The sequence below is a fragment of the Drosophila serrata genome, unplaced genomic scaffold, assembly GCF_035046125.1.
Source record: "Drosophila serrata isolate PLE 108 unplaced genomic scaffold, ASM3504612v1 contig_130, whole genome shotgun sequence".
Classification (NCBI taxonomy): domain Eukaryota; kingdom Metazoa; phylum Arthropoda; class Insecta; order Diptera; family Drosophilidae; genus Drosophila; species Drosophila serrata.
The window spans coordinates 458046-479554 of record NW_028257028.1 but is presented as its reverse complement, the minus strand read 5'-3'; the positions used below and the strand labels follow the sequence as shown (position 1 = coordinate 479554).

General features: G+C 41.7%; 5 protein-coding genes across 14 annotated transcripts; 3 read left to right on the top strand and 2 right to left on the bottom strand.

The window, feature by feature from the left end:
• Positions 1-21: 21 nt before the first annotated feature.
• On the bottom strand, positions 22-2987 carry LOC110185510 (ATP-binding cassette sub-family B member 10, mitochondrial). Of its 2 annotated transcripts, XM_020954404.2 has the most exons (6): positions 2467-2987; positions 2189-2401; positions 1884-2086; positions 1515-1796; positions 713-1456; positions 22-650 (listed from the first exon to the last, which is right to left on the bottom strand). In XM_020954404.2, exons 1-6 carry the CDS (start codon positions 2825-2827, stop codon positions 384-386), a joined length of 2070 nt encoding a protein of 689 aa, XP_020810063.1. In that variant the 5' UTR covers positions 2828-2987; the 3' UTR covers positions 22-383. The 2 variants fall into 2 exon arrangements, with proteins under 2 accessions (XP_020810063.1, XP_086682235.1); XM_086826109.1 differs by lacking the exons at positions 2189-2401; positions 2467-2987 and having other exon boundaries at positions 1515-1822; positions 1884-2009.
• dob (doppelganger von brummer) lies at positions 2891-5615 on the top strand. The gene is made up of 3 exons (XM_020954408.2): positions 2891-3027; positions 3702-4451; positions 4524-5615. The coding sequence occupies exons 2-3, from the start codon at positions 3987-3989 to the stop codon at positions 5322-5324; spliced, it is 1266 nt and encodes a 421-aa protein (XP_020810067.2). The 5' UTR covers positions 2891-3027; positions 3702-3986; the 3' UTR covers positions 5325-5615.
• Positions 5616-8116: 2501 nt separating this feature from the next.
• Positions 8117-12950, bottom strand: Lsd-2 (Lipid storage droplet-2). Of its 4 annotated transcripts, XM_020954416.2 has the most exons (5): positions 12468-12654; positions 10569-11006; positions 10205-10255; positions 9483-9667; positions 8117-9309 (listed from the first exon to the last, which is right to left on the bottom strand). In XM_020954416.2, exons 1-5 carry the CDS (start codon positions 12652-12654, stop codon positions 9166-9168), a joined length of 1005 nt encoding a protein of 334 aa, XP_020810075.2. In that variant the 3' UTR covers positions 8117-9165. The 4 variants fall into 4 exon arrangements, with proteins under 4 accessions (XP_020810075.2, XP_020810073.2, XP_086682237.1 ...); XM_020954414.2 differs by lacking the exon at positions 9483-9667 and having other exon boundaries at positions 12468-12950; XM_086826111.1 differs by lacking the exon at positions 10205-10255.
• A 1501-nt stretch (positions 12951-14451) lies between these two features.
• On the top strand, positions 14452-20360 carry LOC110185524 (microsomal glutathione S-transferase 1). 5 transcript variants are annotated; one of them, XM_086826112.1, is made up of 5 exons: positions 14543-14721; positions 15586-15695; positions 16155-16269; positions 19515-19909; positions 19966-20360. In XM_086826112.1, the coding sequence occupies exons 4-5, from the start codon at positions 19626-19628 to the stop codon at positions 20216-20218; spliced, it is 537 nt and encodes a 178-aa protein (XP_086682238.1). In that variant the 5' UTR covers positions 14543-14721; positions 15586-15695; positions 16155-16269; positions 19515-19625; the 3' UTR covers positions 20219-20360. The 5 variants fall into 5 exon arrangements, with proteins under 5 accessions (XP_086682239.1, XP_020810079.1, XP_020810080.1 ...); XM_020954420.2 differs by lacking the exon at positions 16155-16269 and having other exon boundaries at positions 14514-14721; XM_086826113.1 differs by lacking the exons at positions 14543-14721; positions 15586-15695; positions 16155-16269 and adding an exon at positions 14452-14529.
• On the top strand, positions 19984-21479 carry LOC110185523 (microsomal glutathione S-transferase 1). Of its 2 annotated transcripts, XM_020954418.2 has the most exons (4): positions 20336-20773; positions 20842-20877; positions 20938-21017; positions 21082-21479. In XM_020954418.2, the coding sequence occupies exons 1-4, from the start codon at positions 20603-20605 to the stop codon at positions 21332-21334; spliced, it is 540 nt and encodes a 179-aa protein (XP_020810077.2). In that variant the 5' UTR covers positions 20336-20602; the 3' UTR covers positions 21335-21479. The 2 variants fall into 2 exon arrangements, with proteins under 2 accessions (XP_020810078.2, XP_020810077.2); XM_020954419.2 differs by lacking the exon at positions 20842-20877 and having other exon boundaries at positions 19984-20773.
• The last annotated feature ends 30 nt before the right edge of the window (positions 21480-21509 follow it).

Genomic DNA, 21509 nt, shown 5'->3' with positions numbered 1-21509 from the left:
GAGAAAAATAGAAGTAAATTGTTTCATTTTCCATTACATAAAGCTCTTTGTATTTCGAGTAACCTACTTAAGGTAAACTTACGTTCTAGCTCACCTGCTCCTCTTCGTCTTCAACCAACAATATATACTCAGTATTTAACAATGGTCAATGGGGGAGAGTCGGTGTATTATTGTGATTTTGTACAAAGTTGGTACAAAACTAAAAACTGTTGATTTATGAATCACCTTGCCAGGAGGATTGGGAGGCCGGCGTTGTACGAAATAAGTTAAAACGTTTGATTTATAAACACAGAAAGCCCACCACCACCAGCCAGCGGTGGATCTCGTCCAAGGTCTAAAGTCAGCGAATTGTATATATAACCTAAGAGAACCATGCCACCGCATTAGGACGAGCCAAAGGTCTGGCTGGCCACCAGTTCGCGGAAGACGCCCTGGTGAATACCGAGCAGCTCGTCGTAGGTGCCCAGCTCGACGATCTTGCCGCCACTGAGCACGGCGATCTGATCCGCGTTCCGGATGGTGCTTAGCCGATGGGCAATTGTCAGTACGGTGCGTCCCTGGACGAGTTTGTCGAGGGCATTCTGCACCAGTTGCTCGGAGACGGCGTCCAGGGCGCTGGTGGCTTCGTCCAGGATCAGGATAGTGGGATTCTGCAAGGCATATATAAGGATTTATATTTTATATACTGTAGCCGAAATCCACAACCACTTACCTTGATTAACGCCCTCGCGATAGCTACGCGCTGCTTCTGCCCGCCACTGAGCATCATGCCGCGCTGACCAACAACGGTCTCGAGGCCATCGGGCAGATTGTCAGTGAATTCGCTAACGTGCGCCTCCGCGACGGCTGTCTGCAGCTTCTCCTCCACTGACTCTTCGCCGGGATTCACGCCGTACAAGATGTTATCGCGTATGGTGCCGGAGAAGAGAACCGGCTCTTGGTTTACGGCACCGATACTGTGGCGCAGCCACTGAGGATTCACCTCGCGCAGATCCATACCATCCACCGTGATGACGCCCTCCTGGGGATCGTACAGTCGGAGCATGAGAAAGGCTATGGTGGTCTTGCCCGATCCAGAGCGACCCACGATCGCGGTCGTGCGGCCGGGCATGAGGTTTAGATTGAAATCGTGGAGTACGGGTGTGTCCGGGCGCGATGGGAATGTGAAGTGGATGCCCGAGAAGCCCACGTTGCCGATGGGCTTGTGCGGCGGCACAATGCCCTTGTCTATGGGAATGGTGCACTCTCTGTCGAGGATCTCCCAGAGGCGCTCTGAGGCGCCAATGCCCTTGTTCAGCTGACTGTAGAAATTGGACAGGCCGTTCATTGAGATGGCAACGTAGCCGGCGTACAGCATGAAGGCGGTCAGGGCGCCGATGGTCAGAGAGCCTTCCAGGACCAGGGTGCCGCCGTAGTACAGGACCGTGATGATGATGAAGTTCCCCGTGAAGCCGGTCTGTTGGGGAAATAAGTACTCACTACAAAGCCGTTCTTATTTCTCGTCAAAGTCTCACCAATCCGAAGAAGATGGATCTGGCCCGGGTCTCCTTGTAACCAATCTTGAGTGCATCGTTCAGTTTGCTGTCGTAAGTAGCTGCCTCCTGCTGCTCCCGGCAAAATGTCTTCACCGTCTTTATATTGCCAAATCGCTCTTCGGCATACTTCATTATCTGCGCGTACATGTCCAGCTCCATCCTGGTGATGCGTCTAACGTAACGTCCATAGACAATGGCCAGCCCGGCCATGGCCGGCACCACCAGAGCACTCATGGCCGCCAGCTGGGGCGAGGTGTAGATCTGTCAAGAAATCGGATCAATCATAACTACGTTAGGGTGATGACGATGAGGATTTCAGCTCGGGAGTGGGACCTACTACAAACTCACCATCATGGCCGAGCCGACGCCGATCATGGCCAGGGAGCGCAGGCCATCGGACACGTTCTGGCTGAGCGCGATGCCCACCATGTATGTGTCGTTGCTCAGACGGTTGATCAGTTCGCCCGTGCCCTTGGTATCGAACCAGCCCGTCTCCTGCATCAGCATGGACTTGTAGACGCGCGACCTCAGTTGGCGCACCATGCGCAGAGCTAAAGATTGGAATAATTTGTTCAAGTTACTTAGAGTTTCTATTAAGACAGAGACAGAGTCTACCCATGGCTCTAATCTTATCACACAACATGCCTACTTACACGCATTGCCGAAGAGATAGACGCGGGCAAAGTTGGCCAGGCCGCCAAGCACGAAGATGCCAAAGAGCAGCATTGAGTATTCGCCCAGTTTGGCCAGTGCAGCGCTGTCCACGCCCTCTCCGCCTTTTTTGAAGACAACATCGATCGTGAGGCCGAGGAACATCGGCACGGACATGGTAATGGCCGAGGAAACCACCAGACATGCAATGCCCGCTGAAATGGAGAATGAAACTGGGATTAATCAGTGGCGGTGGCACGATGAAGGCAACACGACGCACCTAACAGCACCCATTTCTCCGACTTGGTCAGGCCGAGCAGGCGGCCGTACTGGGAGCGGACCATCTCTCTGGACGGCGGTAGCGATGTCTCGGCCAATGTCAGCTTTCTGGACAGCCTGCTGCCCTGATGAAGGCCGCGGAGTGTGCGCAGGAACAGGAGCGGCCGATTGGATGAGGACGGTGGCACTCGGGATGGCAGTGTGACGCTCTGGTAGCGCCGCTGGAGGCACCGGCCCAGGTGCTGGTTATATGACGGGCTGTGTGGCGGCAGGGTGAACGGGGTCTTTGCGAGCCGACTGATTTGCGAGACCCGGAGAGTCGTGCAGCCGTGGGATGATAGCCTTGTGTAGTTCAACAACATTGTGATTCCTGTCTCATTCGGGGGGGAAGCGAACAAAAGGTGACGACAAATAATTTGGATCGGAATGAAGTTACAAAATTTGAATTTGAGTGGAAAGTTCGTCCCCAGGTGATATTTCCTCCTCTTCCTCTTTCTCCCTCGGACCAGCTGGGAATCTGTTGGGCACAGAGTTGCCACCTTGGCATCTTGTGGCAGTGTTGGTAAGCGGCCGAAAGGCGGGTTTCTGGGAAATTTTCAAATTTAAATAAAAAAAAAACACTTCCAGGGTATTAAAGCTTCGATTTTTAGACAAATTTCAGATATAAAAATACAACTAAATATCAATTTAAAGAATGGTGTTTTAATTTTAATCAGAAGCTTGTAACACAGTGAAGGAATCATTTCCGACCCTATAAACCATATATATTCATGATCAGCATCAAAAGCCGAGTCGATCTAGTCATCTGCGGTGGGAACAAAATTTTAGCCAATTTTTAAAAATTTTAAGAGGGGTTACATCGTTAAAATTTTGAAAATTTGGTAAAAACGTTTAATATTTTTTAAACTTAAATTAAGTATGCAGGTTTATAAATCTAATAAATAATAAGGATCTATTTCCGATTCGATCCTATAATTCGATTGCAAGCTGCAAGGATATATAAACTTCGGCTTTCCGAAGGTACTTTCCATTCTTGTTTTTAGAATATATAAAGATAGATCATTAAAAGCTTAGATTTAAAAAACAAAACCTAATATTTTATTAAAATAGCTTATAATATGCATGTTTTGGAATTTAGAGCCTGGGATTACCTATCATATTAATTCATAAACCTTCAACACCAATCTCTTAAGCCTTAAACCATAGAAATCTAAGAGGAACCCTGTTTTTCAACAGATTACAAAAAAATATATAGACAGAGAGATAAGAAATCGATTTCCTGGACTTTGAAATCCCGTTGTAATTGGTATATTATTGGATTAAAACCATTTTCCGCTTGGCCTACGGTCACATCATACCCCCATTTCAAAGAAAATAAGCTTAAAAAAGAAAACTTGGAAAAATATTTCGAAAAAAAAGAAAAGCTCAGCGAAAATTGGCGAAACATTCGAGGCAATATCGGATATTTCCGAAATATATCTAAGCTCTCGCGCTTCAAGGAAGGGTACCTAAAGGAAAACCATGAAGATAAAGACCCGGAGGAGCCTCTCGTTCGCCGGCTGCGGCTTCCTGGGCATCTACCACGTGGGCGTCGCGGTCTGTTTGCGCCAGCATGCCCCCCAATTGCTGCTGGAGCGGATTGCCGGCGCCTCCGCCGGAGCCCTGGCCGCCTGCTGCCTCATCTGCGATCTTCCACTGGAGGGCATGGCCGGTGATTTTTTGCGGGTCGTCCAGGAGACACGTCGCCACTCGCTGGGTGCCTTCAGTCCCTGGTTTAATCTGCCGGAGTGCCTGCTCGAGGGCATGCATCGTCGCCTGCCGCCGGATGCCCATCGGCGGGTGAATGGACGGCTTCACATATCTCTCACGCGGGTCAGTGATCGCCAGAATGTGGTCATGTCGGAGTTTAGCTCACGCGAGGAGCTGCTCCAGGCCCTGATGTGCTCCTGCTTCATTCCCGGACTGTCGGGTTTGATGCCGCCGCAGGTTGGTAGCGATCCCTTAATCCTCAGCGACATTTCTGATCCTATAATCCCTCGATCCTTGTTGAATCCTTAGATCCGCGGTGTTCGGTACATGGACGGTGCCCTGTCCAACAACCTGCCCCTGCTGGACGAGCACACCGTGACCGTGAGTCCCTTTTGCGGCGAGAGCGACATCTGTCCCCGTGACCAGAGCCCCCATCTACTTCAGCTGCATATCAATTGGGCCAACAACAAGATCCGCTTGTCCCGGCGGAACCTGCGTCGCATTGTGGGCATCCTGCTCCCAGGACGATCCGATTTCGTGGCCAATTTCTGCCAGCAGGGATACGATGATGCCCTCCACTTTCTGCACCGGAATAGTCTGCTTAAGGAGAGCTACAGGCGGCAGGATGGCGATATGGTCAGCTGGATCCATAAGCAGGAGGAGATCGAGGCGAAGCGGAAGGAGGAACTAAATCCAGATGCAGCACCTCAGGCATTTCGAGAAGAGTCCAAAGATTCAGATCGTAATAATAACAACATTTCGAAGAAGACTCAAAAGCGTCAGAAAAGAAATCAAAAGAAGGCCAAGTCGCAGGATGTCCGGCATAGGGATGATAAGGCTGATAAGGAGAAGCACCTCAGGCTGGTGCCAGAGAACCACCACTACTATGCCATGTTCCTGCTGAGCTACACCTGGTCCCTGCTTCGTCGGGTGCTCACCGCTCCGCCGTTGGCCAGGCACATGGTCCAAATCATAGCCGGACATCTTGGCCGGAGTCTCACGCTCTGCGAGCAGCCACACTTTGACCTGCCACCTCTCGCTGAAGCTCCGTCTCCTCCTCCGGCCCCTCCTCCTCCAGCTAGACCCCACCTGACGCCACTGGGGCATTGATAACGCCGGTGATAAGAACAAAGTCAAGGCCAAAGCAATGTGCGACGCCGCCTGGGGAGATCAGGTGGCTAAGGAGGAGGATGGAGGCGGAAAACGAGGAGGGGGAGGAGGAATATGAGGTGGGCTTTATCAGCGATCGATCAATCGATCACTTCCCAATTGAGCTCAACTAGCTGCGGAAATAAATTTGTAAAAAATATATGTGGGTGTTATTTTAAGTGTTTTTTTTTTTATTAACAACAATTGACATGCATAAATCAATTATACAGTAGAATAAATAATTAGACAACAGTACATGTGTTTATTTTTATAATAACTTCTCAGGTTTCATTGTAATATTGTCTTATAGGTATTTTAATCTTGGGAAAAAAATTAAAACACTAATCAGTGGGGGTAATTTTCTAAAGCACTTTAAAAAAAAGACAAAATAATTCCTTTAAACTGGTAGTATCCAAGTGATATCCATATAATATTGTATCGTTTTACGATGTCTGTGACGCACGGCAAAAGTGCAACAGATGCACTGAGAGATCAGAGTACTCGGCATAATTCGTACATAATGCTGACCATAATACGCCATATGCACAATACTCAATAATCAAAAGCGAGAGAATTAATAATAAGAATCACGCCACTTTCTGTACTTTGAACTCTCCCGATCCCCCGATCTCGCTCTCTCTCCTGCTGCTCTCCGGCTAGCTTGCACTCTCGTCGATTGGGGAGGGGGGAGCTGCCACGCCTCTTCCGCCGGGCTCATCCTGGGGCTTCAAGTCAGGGGCGGATCCAGTGAGGGGTCAGATCAGCGACAATCACAGCTTACAAATTGGGATTTATTATTATAATAATATTAGAAATATATTTATTATTATTACATACTATTATATTTATATCCCCCTTATATATTTAAGTAATAATCTATAATAATCTGGGATATATAAGCAGATCCCCCTTGACGCATCGCCTCTGGCTTAGCCACCTTTCTTCCGCTCTCCCACTCTCCCGCTCTCCCACTCTCTCTCTCACTTTCTGAGTTAATTTCTCCCCTCACTCTCTCTTTGTGTTTTTATTAAGTCATTCAATTTTTTTTATAGCTCTGCCTGTACGTCAAATTCTTGATTACGTTTATAGTTAGCCTTTATGGCTCTCTCTCTCTCTCTCTCTATCCCTCTGCCTCTCTTTCTCCGCGATAAGAAGAATTGCGGTTGCCAACGGAGGGGCCAGGAGGAGACCGGGCCTCGTCATCGTTGCGCTTGGGGAAGAGTCTGAGTCTGGGGTCCAAAGTGCGACTCCATTAACATCTTTGAGTACACCTTGCGGTTAGCCAATACCCAAAACTATCATTACCTTTACGGTCTTTGAGTACACACAAAGAAAATGTGGACATGAGCCAAGTGGAAGAATTGATCTTGAAGGATTGCTGATTGTTTTGAATGATTTCCCAAAGGGTTTTACGTAATTCCTTGAAGTTCCTAACATGAAAATGAATTAAAAACCGGATTTATGTTGTATTATTTTGTTTGCTATAAACATATGTTTGTATGTAGGATCGATGTCTGCGTCTGCGGTTTCGGGAACCCGTCCAACTAGTCGTCGTCGCTTTGGGATTCCACCGCCAAAGGTGTACCCAACGAAGAAGAAGCCCTTTTCTGGCGGCGACTCATGAATATTTTGCGGCCCCAAAATGCATTTAGCAAAACTCGAAATTATGCCAGGTATGCTGAGATTGATTCCTGGACTCCATGTTCCTCGTGGACGTGGAGCAAATACAAATGAGGAGGAGCAGGAGGAGGAGTTGGAGGTAGCTGAAATTCAGACGACGAACTTGCCCCATCTGAAAAAAAAGGATAATTGCAGGGCCATTAACGCCGTCATTATCGACAGAGACAGGCAGAGATGTAGAGTCCAGTGCCGACAGTACAGTGGACACCCTAAGAAAGTGACCTAGTCGAAATGGAATCTATCTGGGTAGCCTTTAACATGATTTCTTATACCCTTTTCAGGATATTATAATTTCAGTTAGAAGTAACACAGTGAAGGAGTCATTTCCGACCCTATAAACCATATATATTCTTGATCAGTATCAACAGGCGAATCGATCTAGCCATCTTAGGCGAACAAAATTTTTTTCAAATTTTTTCACAATTTTATAAGGGGTTACATCGTTAAAATTTTCAAAAATGTATAAAAATTTAAAATTTTAAATAGAGTTTGCAGATTAATTAACCAAAGAAAAACTAACATAGGACTGCTTTCGGAATTAAAATTAAGGCTGTTTTGGCCAAGTTATGAGTTTCTGAAATTTTGATTTGTCGGAAAAAGTTCTTATATAAAAATGCGAATATTTCAAGCTTACTTTAGATCGATTTCCGATTCAATCCTAAAATTCAATTAGTTTCCTTTCTTGTTTAATATTAAATAATGCGGCTAGATATAGGGATAAAGTAGTTGCAAATTAGTTTAAAATTAAAATTAAATCCCTTTATACGATACAATAGCTCTGCTGAGAACGCACTTAATTATCACATGTTTGTATATATTTCTATATATGTATATATATATATAGAGGAAAGGAACCTTATCTGTTCTATAAATTCCATTCCGTTCGCCTCTGGCTGAACTCTACACTGAACTCTCATATAAATCAGCGGACCGGGGAACGCTGTCCCGATAAGACGACCAATCAGATAAGGGATATACATAGTACATAGTATTGCCTATAGCACATATACATATAGTTCCGAACACTATCGTTCACTGGAGTTGGGGGGGGAAATAATTAAAGATCGTTCTTGTTCTTCGTTCCAGTTTTGCGTTGGTTTTCTCTTCTTTTTATTATTATTAATAATATTTAATAGTATCAAACTAGTTGTTGTTTAGAGCAAACATTATGGCTAGGTTCTTCATACAAGTGTGTGTTGTGTATGTGTGTGGGTGTGTGTGGCTTTGGGGTGTGTGTGTGTATATATATTAGGCATAATTCATTTTCATTAGCAATTAGACATCATCTGGTTTTAGGGGCTTCCAGTGAGCGTAGAGAATAAAAAATAGATTTAGACATTAAGATTACGTATACGTAGAGCTAACCCACACTATCTAGGCCAATGTGTGTATATATTTATATATATATCAGTGTATATATTTTAGGTATATATAGGCGTATATATAGTATGTATATTATATTCAATGCAAGTGGCACTTTGGACGCCTTTTAGCACAGCTAAAATCGACGAAGGATCGTCCGTCTCTTCTTACTCCCGATCTCAATCTAACGACTACAACTTACAGGCTAAGGTGGTGTGTGTGTGTGGGGGGGGGGGTGTGTACGGGTGTGCTGAAGGCTGGCTATATACTTCAAATAAATATTTACAAATCAAAAAGGGAGGCTGCTGTTGCACACTTATTTCTTGTTCTTTGCTAATTGATCCCTTTCTTTTTTATATTTTAAAGTATAAATTTTTGCAACAAAATTAAAAAAAAAAACGAAATTATAAAAATATAATTAAGAAAAAAAAAATATGGGCGGTGTGGGTCTTGGGATATGCGTGCAGGATGTGTGTGTGTGTGATAGATAATATCTAAGCTTCAGATATGTTTTGTATATATCTTTACTGAGACGACGACGCCGCCGCTGGTTTGCTCTTGGCCACAGCCGCTCCCGAGGAGTTGGAGTTGGAGTTGGAGTTAACGTTGGTGTTGGTGTTGCTGTTGCTGCTGTTGGTGGCGACTCCGCCGAAGGGCGAACAGGTGTCACTGGCCAGCGTCGACTGCTCCACATTGGTGCCCATCGATGAGTTTATAAAGTTGATGTACTGATGCAGCTTCAGGGCGGCTATCAGGGAGCTCAGATAGTCGTTGATGTTGCCCTTCTGGACCTGCTTGATCTGTCGGGAGACATTTCGATAGACGCGACGCGAGATCTTGTTGGATAGCCGTCCAACCGTCTGGACTGTGTGTAGGACTGGATCCTCGCTGGCGGGAACTGGCACTGCAAAGGAAATGTTGTCATTAAAATGGGCCCAAAATTGAGGGTTCGCTTAACCGGATTTGTTAGTGTTTGCAAGTTATTCGATCAAAAGTTTCGGGTTAATGCAGAGTGTGAGTGGGATGTGTTCTTTGGTTTGCGTTTTGTTTCTTTTCAGTGTATGTATGTGTGCTTACCATAAACTTGTTGAGTTCCCTATCGATAATGCCTACGATCTCTGGATTTCTTCTAACGTACTCAACAATTTCGGTTATGATTTTCAAGGACATGGACAGAAATACCGTCGAGGCGGCCACTAAGAATCTATCATCAATCTCTTGATCGTGATCCTGGTCGTAGCTCTTCTCCCCAACAACAATAACTAACGAATAGGCGCGGAAAAGAGATAAGAGATAGAGAGAAAGAGTTGATTAATTTAGAAAATTAGTCACTGGCAGTGTTAATAACAGTGTTAAAGGGGCGGATCAGGATCAGGTTCGGGATCAGATTCAGGTTTAAGGCAAACCCTAAAATAATTCCCACATTTTCAAAATCTAGTTGGTAAACCGAAAGAAAAAGTCCTACTTAGATAAGTCCTATGTATATGACTTGGACATGTATTCAAATTTTAAAAATCGATATTTTCAAAACATTTCATTTCATTTGTTTGTCTCTTAGCGATTATATTGGTGTGATATTTCTTTTGTGTGCTGCACATTAATTATATTATTATTATTGTTGTTCTTCATGCTTGATTAGTGTTCATGCTTTTCTATTTGTTAGCTATTTTTAAATATAATGCTTAGTGAAAATTAAGCCAGTGTGTGTTAGTAGATACGAATCGAATAGAAAAGAAACGAACGAGCGAATCTGGACAGATCGGATCGAAGGGGTTTCTTTTTTGGGAGGAGGAACTTACTGTCATTTTCAGAACTCTTGCCATTTTGCACGACGGCATTTTGTTTATCATCTGAGAATTAAAAATATTTACGATTTATTTTTAGCATTTTGTTTACACACCGCTCAAAGAAAAAAAAAAAAACAGAAATGGAAGGAAGCCAAATAAATACGTTTCTTTTCTCAACTTTTAGCCTAAAGTTTATTTTGGTTTCACAAAAGCCAAGTGCACTTTTTTCGAATTATTTAATGAGCTCGAAAAGTTAATAATGAACTACTTTTACGGCGCTTTATCCGACCATTTACACAGACATTACGTTGAATTAATGCAAATTTGAAGTGAAAACGGGCATGGATAAACCCTGCCTAGGGGCTAGGACACTCACCATTATCCTCCTCCACATCGGACTCGCACTTGGGGAAATAGTACTCGAGCAGGCGCTCGGCCAGCGCTGTGGTGGTGTCCACACCATTGACGGCCAGGCTGCCGTATTGCGTGGCCAGGACCTCGTTGGCCTTCTGCCAGGCGAGATCCTTCAGGGAGGCGGCCTTCTGCTGGCCGGCCGCCTTGAACTTGACCACGCGCTCCAGGTGCGGCTGGACCACATCGATCACCTTGCTCTTGGCCTGATTGTAGATCTCCTGGGGTGTGTCCTTGATGATCGGTGCCTTCACCTCCAGCTTGTCGATGCCCTTGACCAGGGTCTGGTCCACATAGGCGATGGGTCGGTCCAACTTGGTGACGAATGGAGCTGCTGTCGTCACGGCACGCGTCACACAATCCTCGGCGGCCGTCAGGGCCCATTCGAAGACGCGGTTCTTCCCTGGAAAACAATGCAAAGGAGCGGATATTGATGGATTTGTTGGAAAAGTTCTGGAACTGTTGGTGCCACATGTGACAAGAGGCCTTATCAGCTGTTGCAACAAAAAGCAATAATTATAGCAGCGCCGCCGCCGCCGCCTGCCAGTTCTCACTGATAAGCAAAAAAAACTGCGCAGTTCAGTTCAGGATTGCAAGGCGCCCCCCCATTCCACCCCACCCCCCCATTGCGTTCGTTACGATCTTTCTCTATCTGTCTGCGACTGCGACGACGACGACAACGACGACGACGACGAGTTTAGACCTTTGATAGTTCGTCATTCCTCAAACACATCATCCAATAAGAGAGTGTGCGTGTGTGTGTGTGCAAGTGTGCGAGTGCCAAGCACCGGAATATCACAAACAAGTCGAAAGTCCAATCAGCAACAGTGTTGCCAGCTGCTAGAAGGCTAGTTTCCAGCTAAGTCGTGGGGCATTCCACAAGTTTAATACTAGCTGCGACTAGTTTGAGTCATAGCTAATCCTAATCTATTTATGGGTTCCACAACAATATGCGTGCTAACAGCTACCGAATATGAACGAATAAATAAATCATTCAAGAAATTAGATTTAACAAGAACATGTGGAAGCTAATGGAATAATGCAATTTCGTTAATAATAATGGAAAATCATAAATTTTATATAATCCTACATCAGATTGAGATTTCAACTATTTTTGCAGTTAACTATGGCAACACTGCTCGCCCCCAGAGAGCGTCGCAGTGGCGTGGCGATGGGGTCTGCTCTGCCTGCCTATTTCTCCTCTCGAAACGAGACCCCCATCGCTATCGGCGCCTTTGCGACTGCAGCCTACGTGCGGTGGTCCGTCGCTCTCGCTCTCGCTCTTTCTTTCTATCTCTATCCCTGGCTCGCACCACATTTTTCTTTGGCCAAGTTTTTATTATGTAAATTTTGAACGAACTTTGTACGCCGCGCGTCACGAGGGCAAAGTGCCGGACGTAGCTGGTTTTATTGTTGGTGGTGGTGCTAGGTCATGGCTGTTGTTGTATTCGCACTGCTGCCGTGATTTCGATTATTGACCGCCTGCAATCAATTAACATCAATTGAGCCTAATTCCCACCCATTGCCGGGCAATTAAAAACTCCGCCGAGTTGGACTCCACATTCGAGATTCGAACTCGAGCTCGAGCTCGAACGCGAATTAAAATGGCGAAGTCGAACCAGCGCGAACGCAAACGCAAACGCAACGGTTTCGGTTTCGGTTTCTGTTTCGTTTTCAGTTTCGTTTTCGGTTTTGATTGCATGCGCTCTGCATTTGCCGTTGCACATTGTTGTTCTTGTTGTGGTTTCTGCTTCGGCCTCTCTTTTGGTTTTTGGTTTTCTGTGCCGTTAGGCGGGGCGCCCCGTTACTCGCTGCGGGAGTTCAATGCACTTTTGCACCGCGCTTGTCCTCCATTTCGACTTACCTTTTACTTTGCCATAGACATCCTGCGATTTGTCCCACGCCGCATTGACCACGGGGAGCTTGATGATCCGCTCGAGGGACTCCAGGTGCGGCAACAGGTCCTTGGCGTCCTTGGGCTGATCTTCGGCAAGTGTTCCGTTGCCGGCTGAGCCATTGCCGGTGGCGTGTTTCTGATCTGCACTGGCCATTGTTCTTTTTATAAATTTGTGTGTTCTGCTTTTTTCACTTTTTCGGCTTTCTAGTGTTTTTTTTTTCAAGCTCTTTCGCTTGGCACGTCACGTCACTTTTCTCCTTGTTTCTTTCTTTCACGAACGAAAAAAAAAGCGGACAGCGGGTTAAGCGAGGCAGGGCAAAGTATAGCGGTCAAAAGGAACTGTGGAATACGTGGATCACTTTTCTATCTTTGGAGCACGTCCGTTGGGGCAATTTTTAATATTTGATTTTCCGATCGCTTGCATTGCTATATATAGGTTTGGCCAGTGTTGACAGTTTAGCTCGTGTCAAGCTAGATCTGGCATAATGTAAATCGGATGTGTTTATGAAATTTTCCACTAACTTAAAGCCTTAGAAATAGATTATTTTAATTGAATTTAGCAATAAATTCATTCGTTATTGCACTTAAAGATTTATATAATTAAAAAACATATAAACTTTGTATATATTTCATATTTTTCTCTCATATATACATATGTTACAGTAATAAAAAGTAATAATACAATTAGCTTTAAATCAACCCTTAAATACTCCTTAAATTTGTTTTTGTTTTATCCTTATATCCTTAATAATTAATCTCCGTGTTTAGCGATGAAAAATTGACGAGTTTATAAAATTTGCCACTAGTATATAGCCTTAAAATAAAATATTTTAATGTTAATTTAGCAATACATGCATTAGTTATTACATTTAAGGATTTATATAATAATAAAAGCTACATATAAACTATGAATTTTTTAAAATTGTAATATATTTTTTTATTTTCTTAAATATATATTACAGAAATAAATAGTTAAGTACAATTAACATTAAATCAACCCTTTAACAATGTTTAAATTGCTTTTCTTAGTCTTTTTTAGTTAATAATTAATCCTCGTTTTTGGCGACGAAAAATTTCGCATAAATGTCATATACATTTACAGGACAATGTTGTGGAATTTTCATTGAAAATTTTAAGGATGGAGTAGAAGTTCCATACATAGAATTCCTAATTGGTACGTGTAATTATAATTATATGTGTTAACTAAGCTTAAGTTTTAGCAACGATCTTGCATTTTATTCATATTTTAATTATTATTTTATTATATTTGCTCAGAATCTAGCTAGTATTGGTGATTTTAGCCTGGCAACACTGAGCTTGGCTCTCTCAATCCGAGAGAGGGAGAGTGAGAGAACTTTAACGGTTTTGAGGATTGTTTGCTTCCACTGCTACTGGTCACACTCGATATTGCCGCCAGGCTTTGAGATTTTAAAATAAAAAACGAAACAGCGAATTCGCATAAAACCAATTAGCAAATTCGCTGAATAAAATAACAACAACAGCAGCGACACCTGCAGCTAACAAAAGAAAAGTGGGCATGTCGAGAATATTATTGTGTTGTTTATTGCCTTTCTACGGCAAAGAAAGTGCGAGCGAGTGCGATGCTTGGGGGAGAGACAGATAGCTCCTGTGTTTGGTCGCCATGCTTGACAACTAGATTAATAATACGCAGTGTTGTCGGGGCGACAAACAGAGTTTAGATTGAAAGTACATTCCAATAGATGTCGGTCCACATACGTACACGGTACACACATATAAGTACTTATCAATGGCCAATGGGCAGCTCCGCCACGCAAATGCTTCGTGCGAACTTTGAACCCCTGCCACCGCATCGATAATACAAATGTACATTGTGCGCCGCCACTGCACATTCACGTTCACATCCACATATTCTCCCGCGATTACTCTGGCTCTCTTCCCTACGTAATGCTCCCCAAATGCTGTGTAATTCGCTTTGCATTCCAAAGTCCGGCATTTGAGAAAACGAAAACAAATTATCAGAACTGAGCGAAGCTTTCGTCGTCCGATGGTGATTCTTCTTTAGTAATTGCTGTATTATGTGTTTATTAAGATGGTTCCTAAGTTTCATCACTTTTGGGTCCCCAGACTTCAACGGAATCCCCAGAGGAGTTCTGGTCATAGAAATACAGCTGGGAAAAAATGAAATTTATTATAGTTTCTTTTTAACAAAAATACAAATGTCCAACTGTTTACACCCAAGGTAATCCAATATTAATAGTGCCATAATCGAAATGGGTTAATGTCCTCAGAGAATTATGCGCTCTATAAAGCAATTATGTCTGTCTGATAAGGCCTAAAGCGACCCGACCATAAGTGCGCATATTAACCAGGCCCTCGAGATTTAGAAGGCTAAATAAAGCCCAAGTCAAAGTCCAGCAGTGTCGTCACATTTATGGCTTATGTTGTAACCAAGAGGTGCCAGGTGCCCATTTTATTATTGCTTATCGGCAATCGGTCTGGTACCGGGAGCTCCAATCACCGATATCGCCGTAAATTGTAAATAAACGATGTAACCCCGACGACACCTTCCTTCCCACCGTTCTCTGGACTTTACGATTTATCGGGGGACTTTGAAATCGCAGTATCTCAATGGGTTTATGACATTAGACGCAGGAAATCACTTCAAATACGTTTGGTAATTTGATTTGATTTGATATACATATTTGTACAAACGTAATGCCAATGGGGTTTTAGAATTGTTAATATCGTAATACCCTCAGAAGCATGCAATCCTATGGCAAGCTTTTCTAGTTTCGAACTCAAAATATACATATTCCTTGGTTACATCTCTTAGCTGGATGATTAATAGGATCGTGTCGTGTTGTTTTCTGATTTCATCAGCTGACCAAAATCAAATAATATTGAAATAATCCGATTAATAGTCACACGTAGACACAAGACTATAGCCACTATAGCCAGAGTCTATGGGCTACACAGCAGGCCCCGTCATATCATCAGTATAGAAACATTCATACATATATATCTTTATACAAATATACTTATATACGACTTGTTATCGGTTCCGTACGTCTCTGCGGGTATTTTCCCGAATGGTCGAGTCTAGAATTCCATTGGATTTTGGACATACTGCTGTCCGAGATCGCATCCAGGGGCATTTCTTCAGAGGCCTATGGACTTGGTCTATATATAGACCAAAGGAGGAAACACATTCAGGTAACGATGACATATAGACGGACTTTGAATCGGAAAGTGAGTGAGTGAGTGAGTGAGTGAGTTCCTCGAATTATATGTATTGTTTGGATGTGCAAACACACATGTGAAAGGCGAATGAGTCGCTTGCTGATTTTATTTAGTTTTTATTTACTTTTTAGTCGTTGCTCTGGATGGGACGGCACTGATAAGGGAATCATTTATTTTCTTTTTATACTCTGCCCCATTCATTTAATGCCTTTGTTTTATAATTGTCGCCAGTTATCGTTATGAGGTATAAGCCTTTAAGCCACTTATTAAACAAAGTTCGCCATACCTTATCGCAATCTAGTGACACACGGGTTTCAAATCGCTTTCGAGTCCAACTCCAGGGTTTGATTGTAGATATTTCTGAAAAATCATTCCATGATGAGACTGAATTCCTTCCAAGTTTAATATAATCTATTTACTCTTATTTTAAAGTGTTTCAGGTTAGCTGGAAGTTTCTATACGTTACTTGAGAGTTACTTGAACCCAAATTACTGGAGTTGAGTCTCATGTAACTTGGCTTTTCCGCCTTCTTTCGTTCTGCAATTTGGTATGGATATAGCTTTTGATGACAGAAGTTACTAAAATACTTTTCATAATACATTTCCCAGAGATACAAATAATTATATCCATTAACTTTACATTTTATATTTTTGGTAGAGGCTAAATAATATGTTTTTCGATTGATTAATTTAAAAAATATATACATATGATAAAGATAATGGTTCTGGTTCTGCATATTCGTCATTTGTCAGAAAGGAAATAAAAAAGAACCAGAACAGACCCGACAAAAAGTCGTCTGGTTGAGTTTGGACTTTGGATCCCATACAACTTATGACGCCGACTTGGTCGCTAAGAAAATTCGTTGTCATCGTTAAAGAAAAAAATAAATTAATTACCAAAAAAAGCAGAAACAGAAGCAGAAAGCAAACTAGAATCAAATGGAACTCTCTGACTAAATTTAGACAAGAGCGTGGAATACGTCATCGCGCGTAGATAAATAAGTACAAGTACAGGTGTTTTGGACAATTGTCGGTGCAAAGCGGGTGCAAAGCTTGTTTGCTTTCAAAAGTCGTCCAATTCGATGGGCCCCAAAAATGGAAACATTAAGAAAATTTTGGGAAAACAACAATTTCAGCAAGAAAACACACTGTAAAAATATATACATATATATATGTTCATATATATTTACTAGCACAAATTTATCGATTTATAGTGTATAAATTAGAGTGATTTTTGAGCCGGATAATAATAATATTAAAAAAAATTGCCAAAAAATGTGTTTTTCTTTTTTATAACCAGAAAGATTCGCCTTTTTGTGCTGATCAAGAATATATATAGTTTATAGGGTCGGAAATGACTCCTTTACAATGTTTTAAGCTTCAGACTGAAATTATAATTCGTCAATATTTATCTATATTTTTTAGACAATTTTTAGTAAAAACCAATTTTTAAAAATTTTATAACTAGGCCAAAAATGCATTAATTTTGAAACGGAAGCCAGTTCTGAGCTAGTTGTGAATAGGTTAAAAACTCTGCATACTCCGTTTAAAATGTAAAAAAATTTAAATTTTTATCAATTTTAACGATGTTACCACTTATATTTTTTTATTAAAAAATTTCAAAAAATTTGTTTTTCCTTTTTATACCCAGAAAGATTCGCCTGTTTGTGCTGATCAAGAATATATATAGTTTATAGGGTCGGAAATGACTCCTTCACAATGTTTTAAGCTTCAGACTTAAATTATAATTCGTCAATATTTATCTATATTTTTTAGACAATTTTTAGTAGAAACCAATTCTTAAAAATTTTATAACTAGGTCAAAAATGCATTAATTTTGAAACGGAAGCCAGTTCTGAGCTAGTTTTGAATAGGTTTAAAACTCTGCATACTCAGTTTAAAATGTAAAAAAATTTAAATTTTTATCAATTTTAACGATGTTACCACTTATATTTTTTTATTAAAAAATTTCAAAAAATTTCTTTTTCTTTTTTACACCCAGAAAGATTCGCCTGTTTGTGCTGATCAAGAATATATATAGTTTATAGGGTCGGAAATGACTCCTTACAATGCTATAAGCTTCAGACTTAAATTATAATTCTTCAATATTTATCTATATTTTTTAGACAATTTTTAGTAAAAACCAATTTTTAAAAATTTTATAACTAGGCCAAAAATGCATTAATTTTGAAACGGAAGCCAGTTCTGAGCTAGTTTTGAATAGGTTAAAAACTCTGCATACTCAGTTTAAAATGTAAAAAAATTTAAATTTTTATCAATTTTAACGATGTTACCACTTATATTTTTTTATTAAAAAATTTCAAAAAATTTGTTTTTCTTTTTTACACCCAGAAAGATTCGCCTGTTTGTGCTGATCAAGAATATATATAGTTTATAGGGTCGGAAATGACTCCTTCACAGTGCTATAAGTTTCAGACTTAAATTATAATTCGTCAATATTTATCTATATTTTTTAGACAATTTTTAGTAGAAACCAATGCTTAAAAATTTCATAACTAAGCCAAAAATGTATTAATTTTGAAACGGAAGCCAGTTCTGAGCTAGTTTTGAATAGGTTAAAAACTCTGCATACTCAGTTTAAAATGTAAAAAAATTTAAATTTTTATCAATTTTAACGATGTTACCACTTATATTTTTTTATTAAAAAATTTCAAAAAATTTGTTTTTCTTTTTTACACCCAGAAAGATTCGCCTGTTTGTGCTGATCAAGAATATATATAGTTTATAGGGTCGGAAATGACTCCTTCACAGTGCTATAAGTTTCAGACTTAAATTATAATTCGTCAATATTTATCTATATTTTTTAGACAATTTTTAGTAGAAACCAATTCTTAAAAATTTTATAACTAGGTCAAAAATGCATTAATTTTGAAACGGAAGCCAGTTCTGAGCTAGTTTTGAATAGGTTTAAAACTCTGCATACTCAGTTTAAAATGTAAAAAAATTTAAATTTTTATCAATTTTAACGATGTTACCACTTATATTTTTTTATTAAAAAATTTCAAAAAATTTCTTTTTCTTTTTTACACCCAGAAAGATTCGCCTGTTTGTGCTGATCAAGAATATATATAGTTTATAGGGTCGGAAATGACTCCTTACAATGCTATAAGCTTCAGACTTAAATTATAATTCTTCAATATTTATCTATATTTTTTAGACAATTTTTCGTAAAAACCAATTTTTAAAAATTTTATAACTAGGCCAAAAATGCATTAATTTTGAAACGGAAGCCAGTTCTGAGCTAGTTTTGAATAGGTTAAAAACTCTGCATACTCAGTTTAAAATGTAAAAAAATTTAAATTTTTATCAATTTTAACGATGTTACCACTTATATTTTTTTATTAAAAAATTGCTAAAAAATTTGTTTTTCTTTTTTATACCCAGAAAGATTCGCCTGTTTGTGCTGATCAAGAATATATATAGTTTATAGGGTCGGAAATGACTCCTTCACAGTGCTATAAGCTTCAGACTGATGTGATAATACACTTCAAGGGTGTGTTGATAAAAAGATGGATAAGATATTTTGTATTATTGATTTAATTTACTCTCTTTCAGTCCTTAGAAAGTCGAAACCTGAAGTTAATATTATACTCTAAATGTAAATTATTGATATATTATTACAACTAAGTAATCTTAATTATAATAATGAATGGAAATTAATGGCAATCGAAATTCTGCAAACCAATTAAATATTTCTCGGAATAGCCTTTAAAATGACGAAAGCCTGCACCCATTTCTCGAAATAATGAAATAATAATAGTGTTTAAATTAGGTCAGTTCCGGGAACCCGGACACCTGTTGGGCCTACTTTCTTCCCACCGATTGGCCGCAGGACACTCGTAGGCAGTTGTCTGCGAGAGCTTGACGTGAGAAGTTCTTGGTCATGGAAAACGGAACAATGGCCACCATGTCTACGCCTGCCGTCGTCTCCTATTCCGATCCCGACTCCTCACCCGGTTCCGGTTTCTCGCTGATTCTTTTGAGCAAATCAAACCCCGTCTTTGGCTGCTATATGTTCTGGACCAGTCTCCTAGTTATGAAGATGCTGCTTATGTCCCTGCTCACCGCACGACAGCGTATGAAGACTAAGACGTTCGCCAATCCTGAGGACGTGCGAGGAGGCCTGGAGGTGCGCTTCGGGGATCCCAATGTGGAGCGAGTGAGGCGGTAAGTTGGGATCTCCGTCACAAAAAATCAATTGGAATAATTGTGATCTCCTTCAGGGCCCATCGCAACGATTTGGAGAACGTTTTGCCCTTCATTCTGATGTCGCTGGCATATGTGGCCACCGGACCGAATCCCCTCACAGCCCGCCTGCTCATCCGCATCGGAGCCAGTGCCCGGCTGCTGCACACCGTTGTCTATGCGGTCATTCCGGTGCCTCAGCCGGCTCGTGGATTGGCCTTTCTCACCACCTTTGCCATTACCTTCTTCGAGGCTGGCTACGTATTCGTCTGCTGTTTGAAATACATTTAGGAAAAGAAAGAACTACCGAAATAGTTCCTTATTTTCGCTGTTAGTTACACAATTTAAGCTGAAAATGGAATACCCTTGGGCAAAAGTAGATTATAATTAAAAAGAATTTGCATTGCAGTTAAAAAATGCTATACTTAATACATAGGAACTTGTTTTGCTTTGTTATTGCCTCGTATTTCTAGACATTTTGCCACCCCAGCTAGGTAAAGCTTAAGTGCTAGCTGCACAGCACCAATAACTCGCTTCGACGCAGTTCATAACCAGTTTGGCCAGCCTCCACATGTGCTCAGAAGCTAGGAGAGCGTCTCCGCTCAGCTCAATCATTTCACCAAGTCGCCCCGAAGAGCAAGCACGCACAGCTAAAAGCCAGTAGCAGTCATCGCGATGTCCAGTCCAGCCAGTACCAATGCCAGCCAGGCGATGCCGCCATCCAAGGAGATGCTGTTTACCCTGGATAACCCCGTCTTCTGCTGCTATCTCTTCTGGGCCACGGTGCTGGTGGTGAAGATGCTGCTCATGTCCCTGCTGACGGCTCTGCAGCGTTTCCGGTATAAGGTAGGTTTGCCATCACTGCACTGGCTCAAAGGTCATCAATAGCGCCATCCATTTCATTCCATTCACAGCTGCTGGGGCTCGTTCCGCTGGCGCTGCGGCGCAAGGTAAAGCCCTTTAGTCATCACTAAACCAGTTTCTAAAGAATGTCTGTATGCTCTTTGTAGATCTTCCCCAACGAGGAGGATCTGTTCTTCAAGAATCTGGAGGTTCAGTTTGATGATCCGCATGTGGAGCGGGTACGAAGGTGGGTTGTGTGGGTCTCATACCATCGTGTTGTTTCTAACGTTCCTCACTTGCGTTTTTTGTAGGGCCCATCGCAATGATATGGAGAACATCCTGCCCTATTTCATCATGTCCTTGATCTATATAAGCACGAATCCGAATGCCGATGTGGCCTGGAATCTGTTCCGCGTGGCCGGTGTGGCTAGGATAATACACACTCTAGTTTATGCCGTGTATCCGGTGCCACAACCCTCGAGAATACTGGCCTTTGCGACGATGCTGTGCATAACCTTCTACATGGGCGCCGTGGTTGCTCTGCGTACTCTAAGCTTCATTTAAATGGAGGGAGAGGGAGGGGAAGAGAAAGAAGGAAGCCTAGCTTTATCAAAAAACCTTGCTTGAAGGCCACTTTGTACCTTATATTTCAAATAAATTAACTGATCGTTAAAGCAGCAATAAAATGTATAAAATCTTTCAAAGATAAGACCTTGTTTTGTCCAAAAACATGATTCCC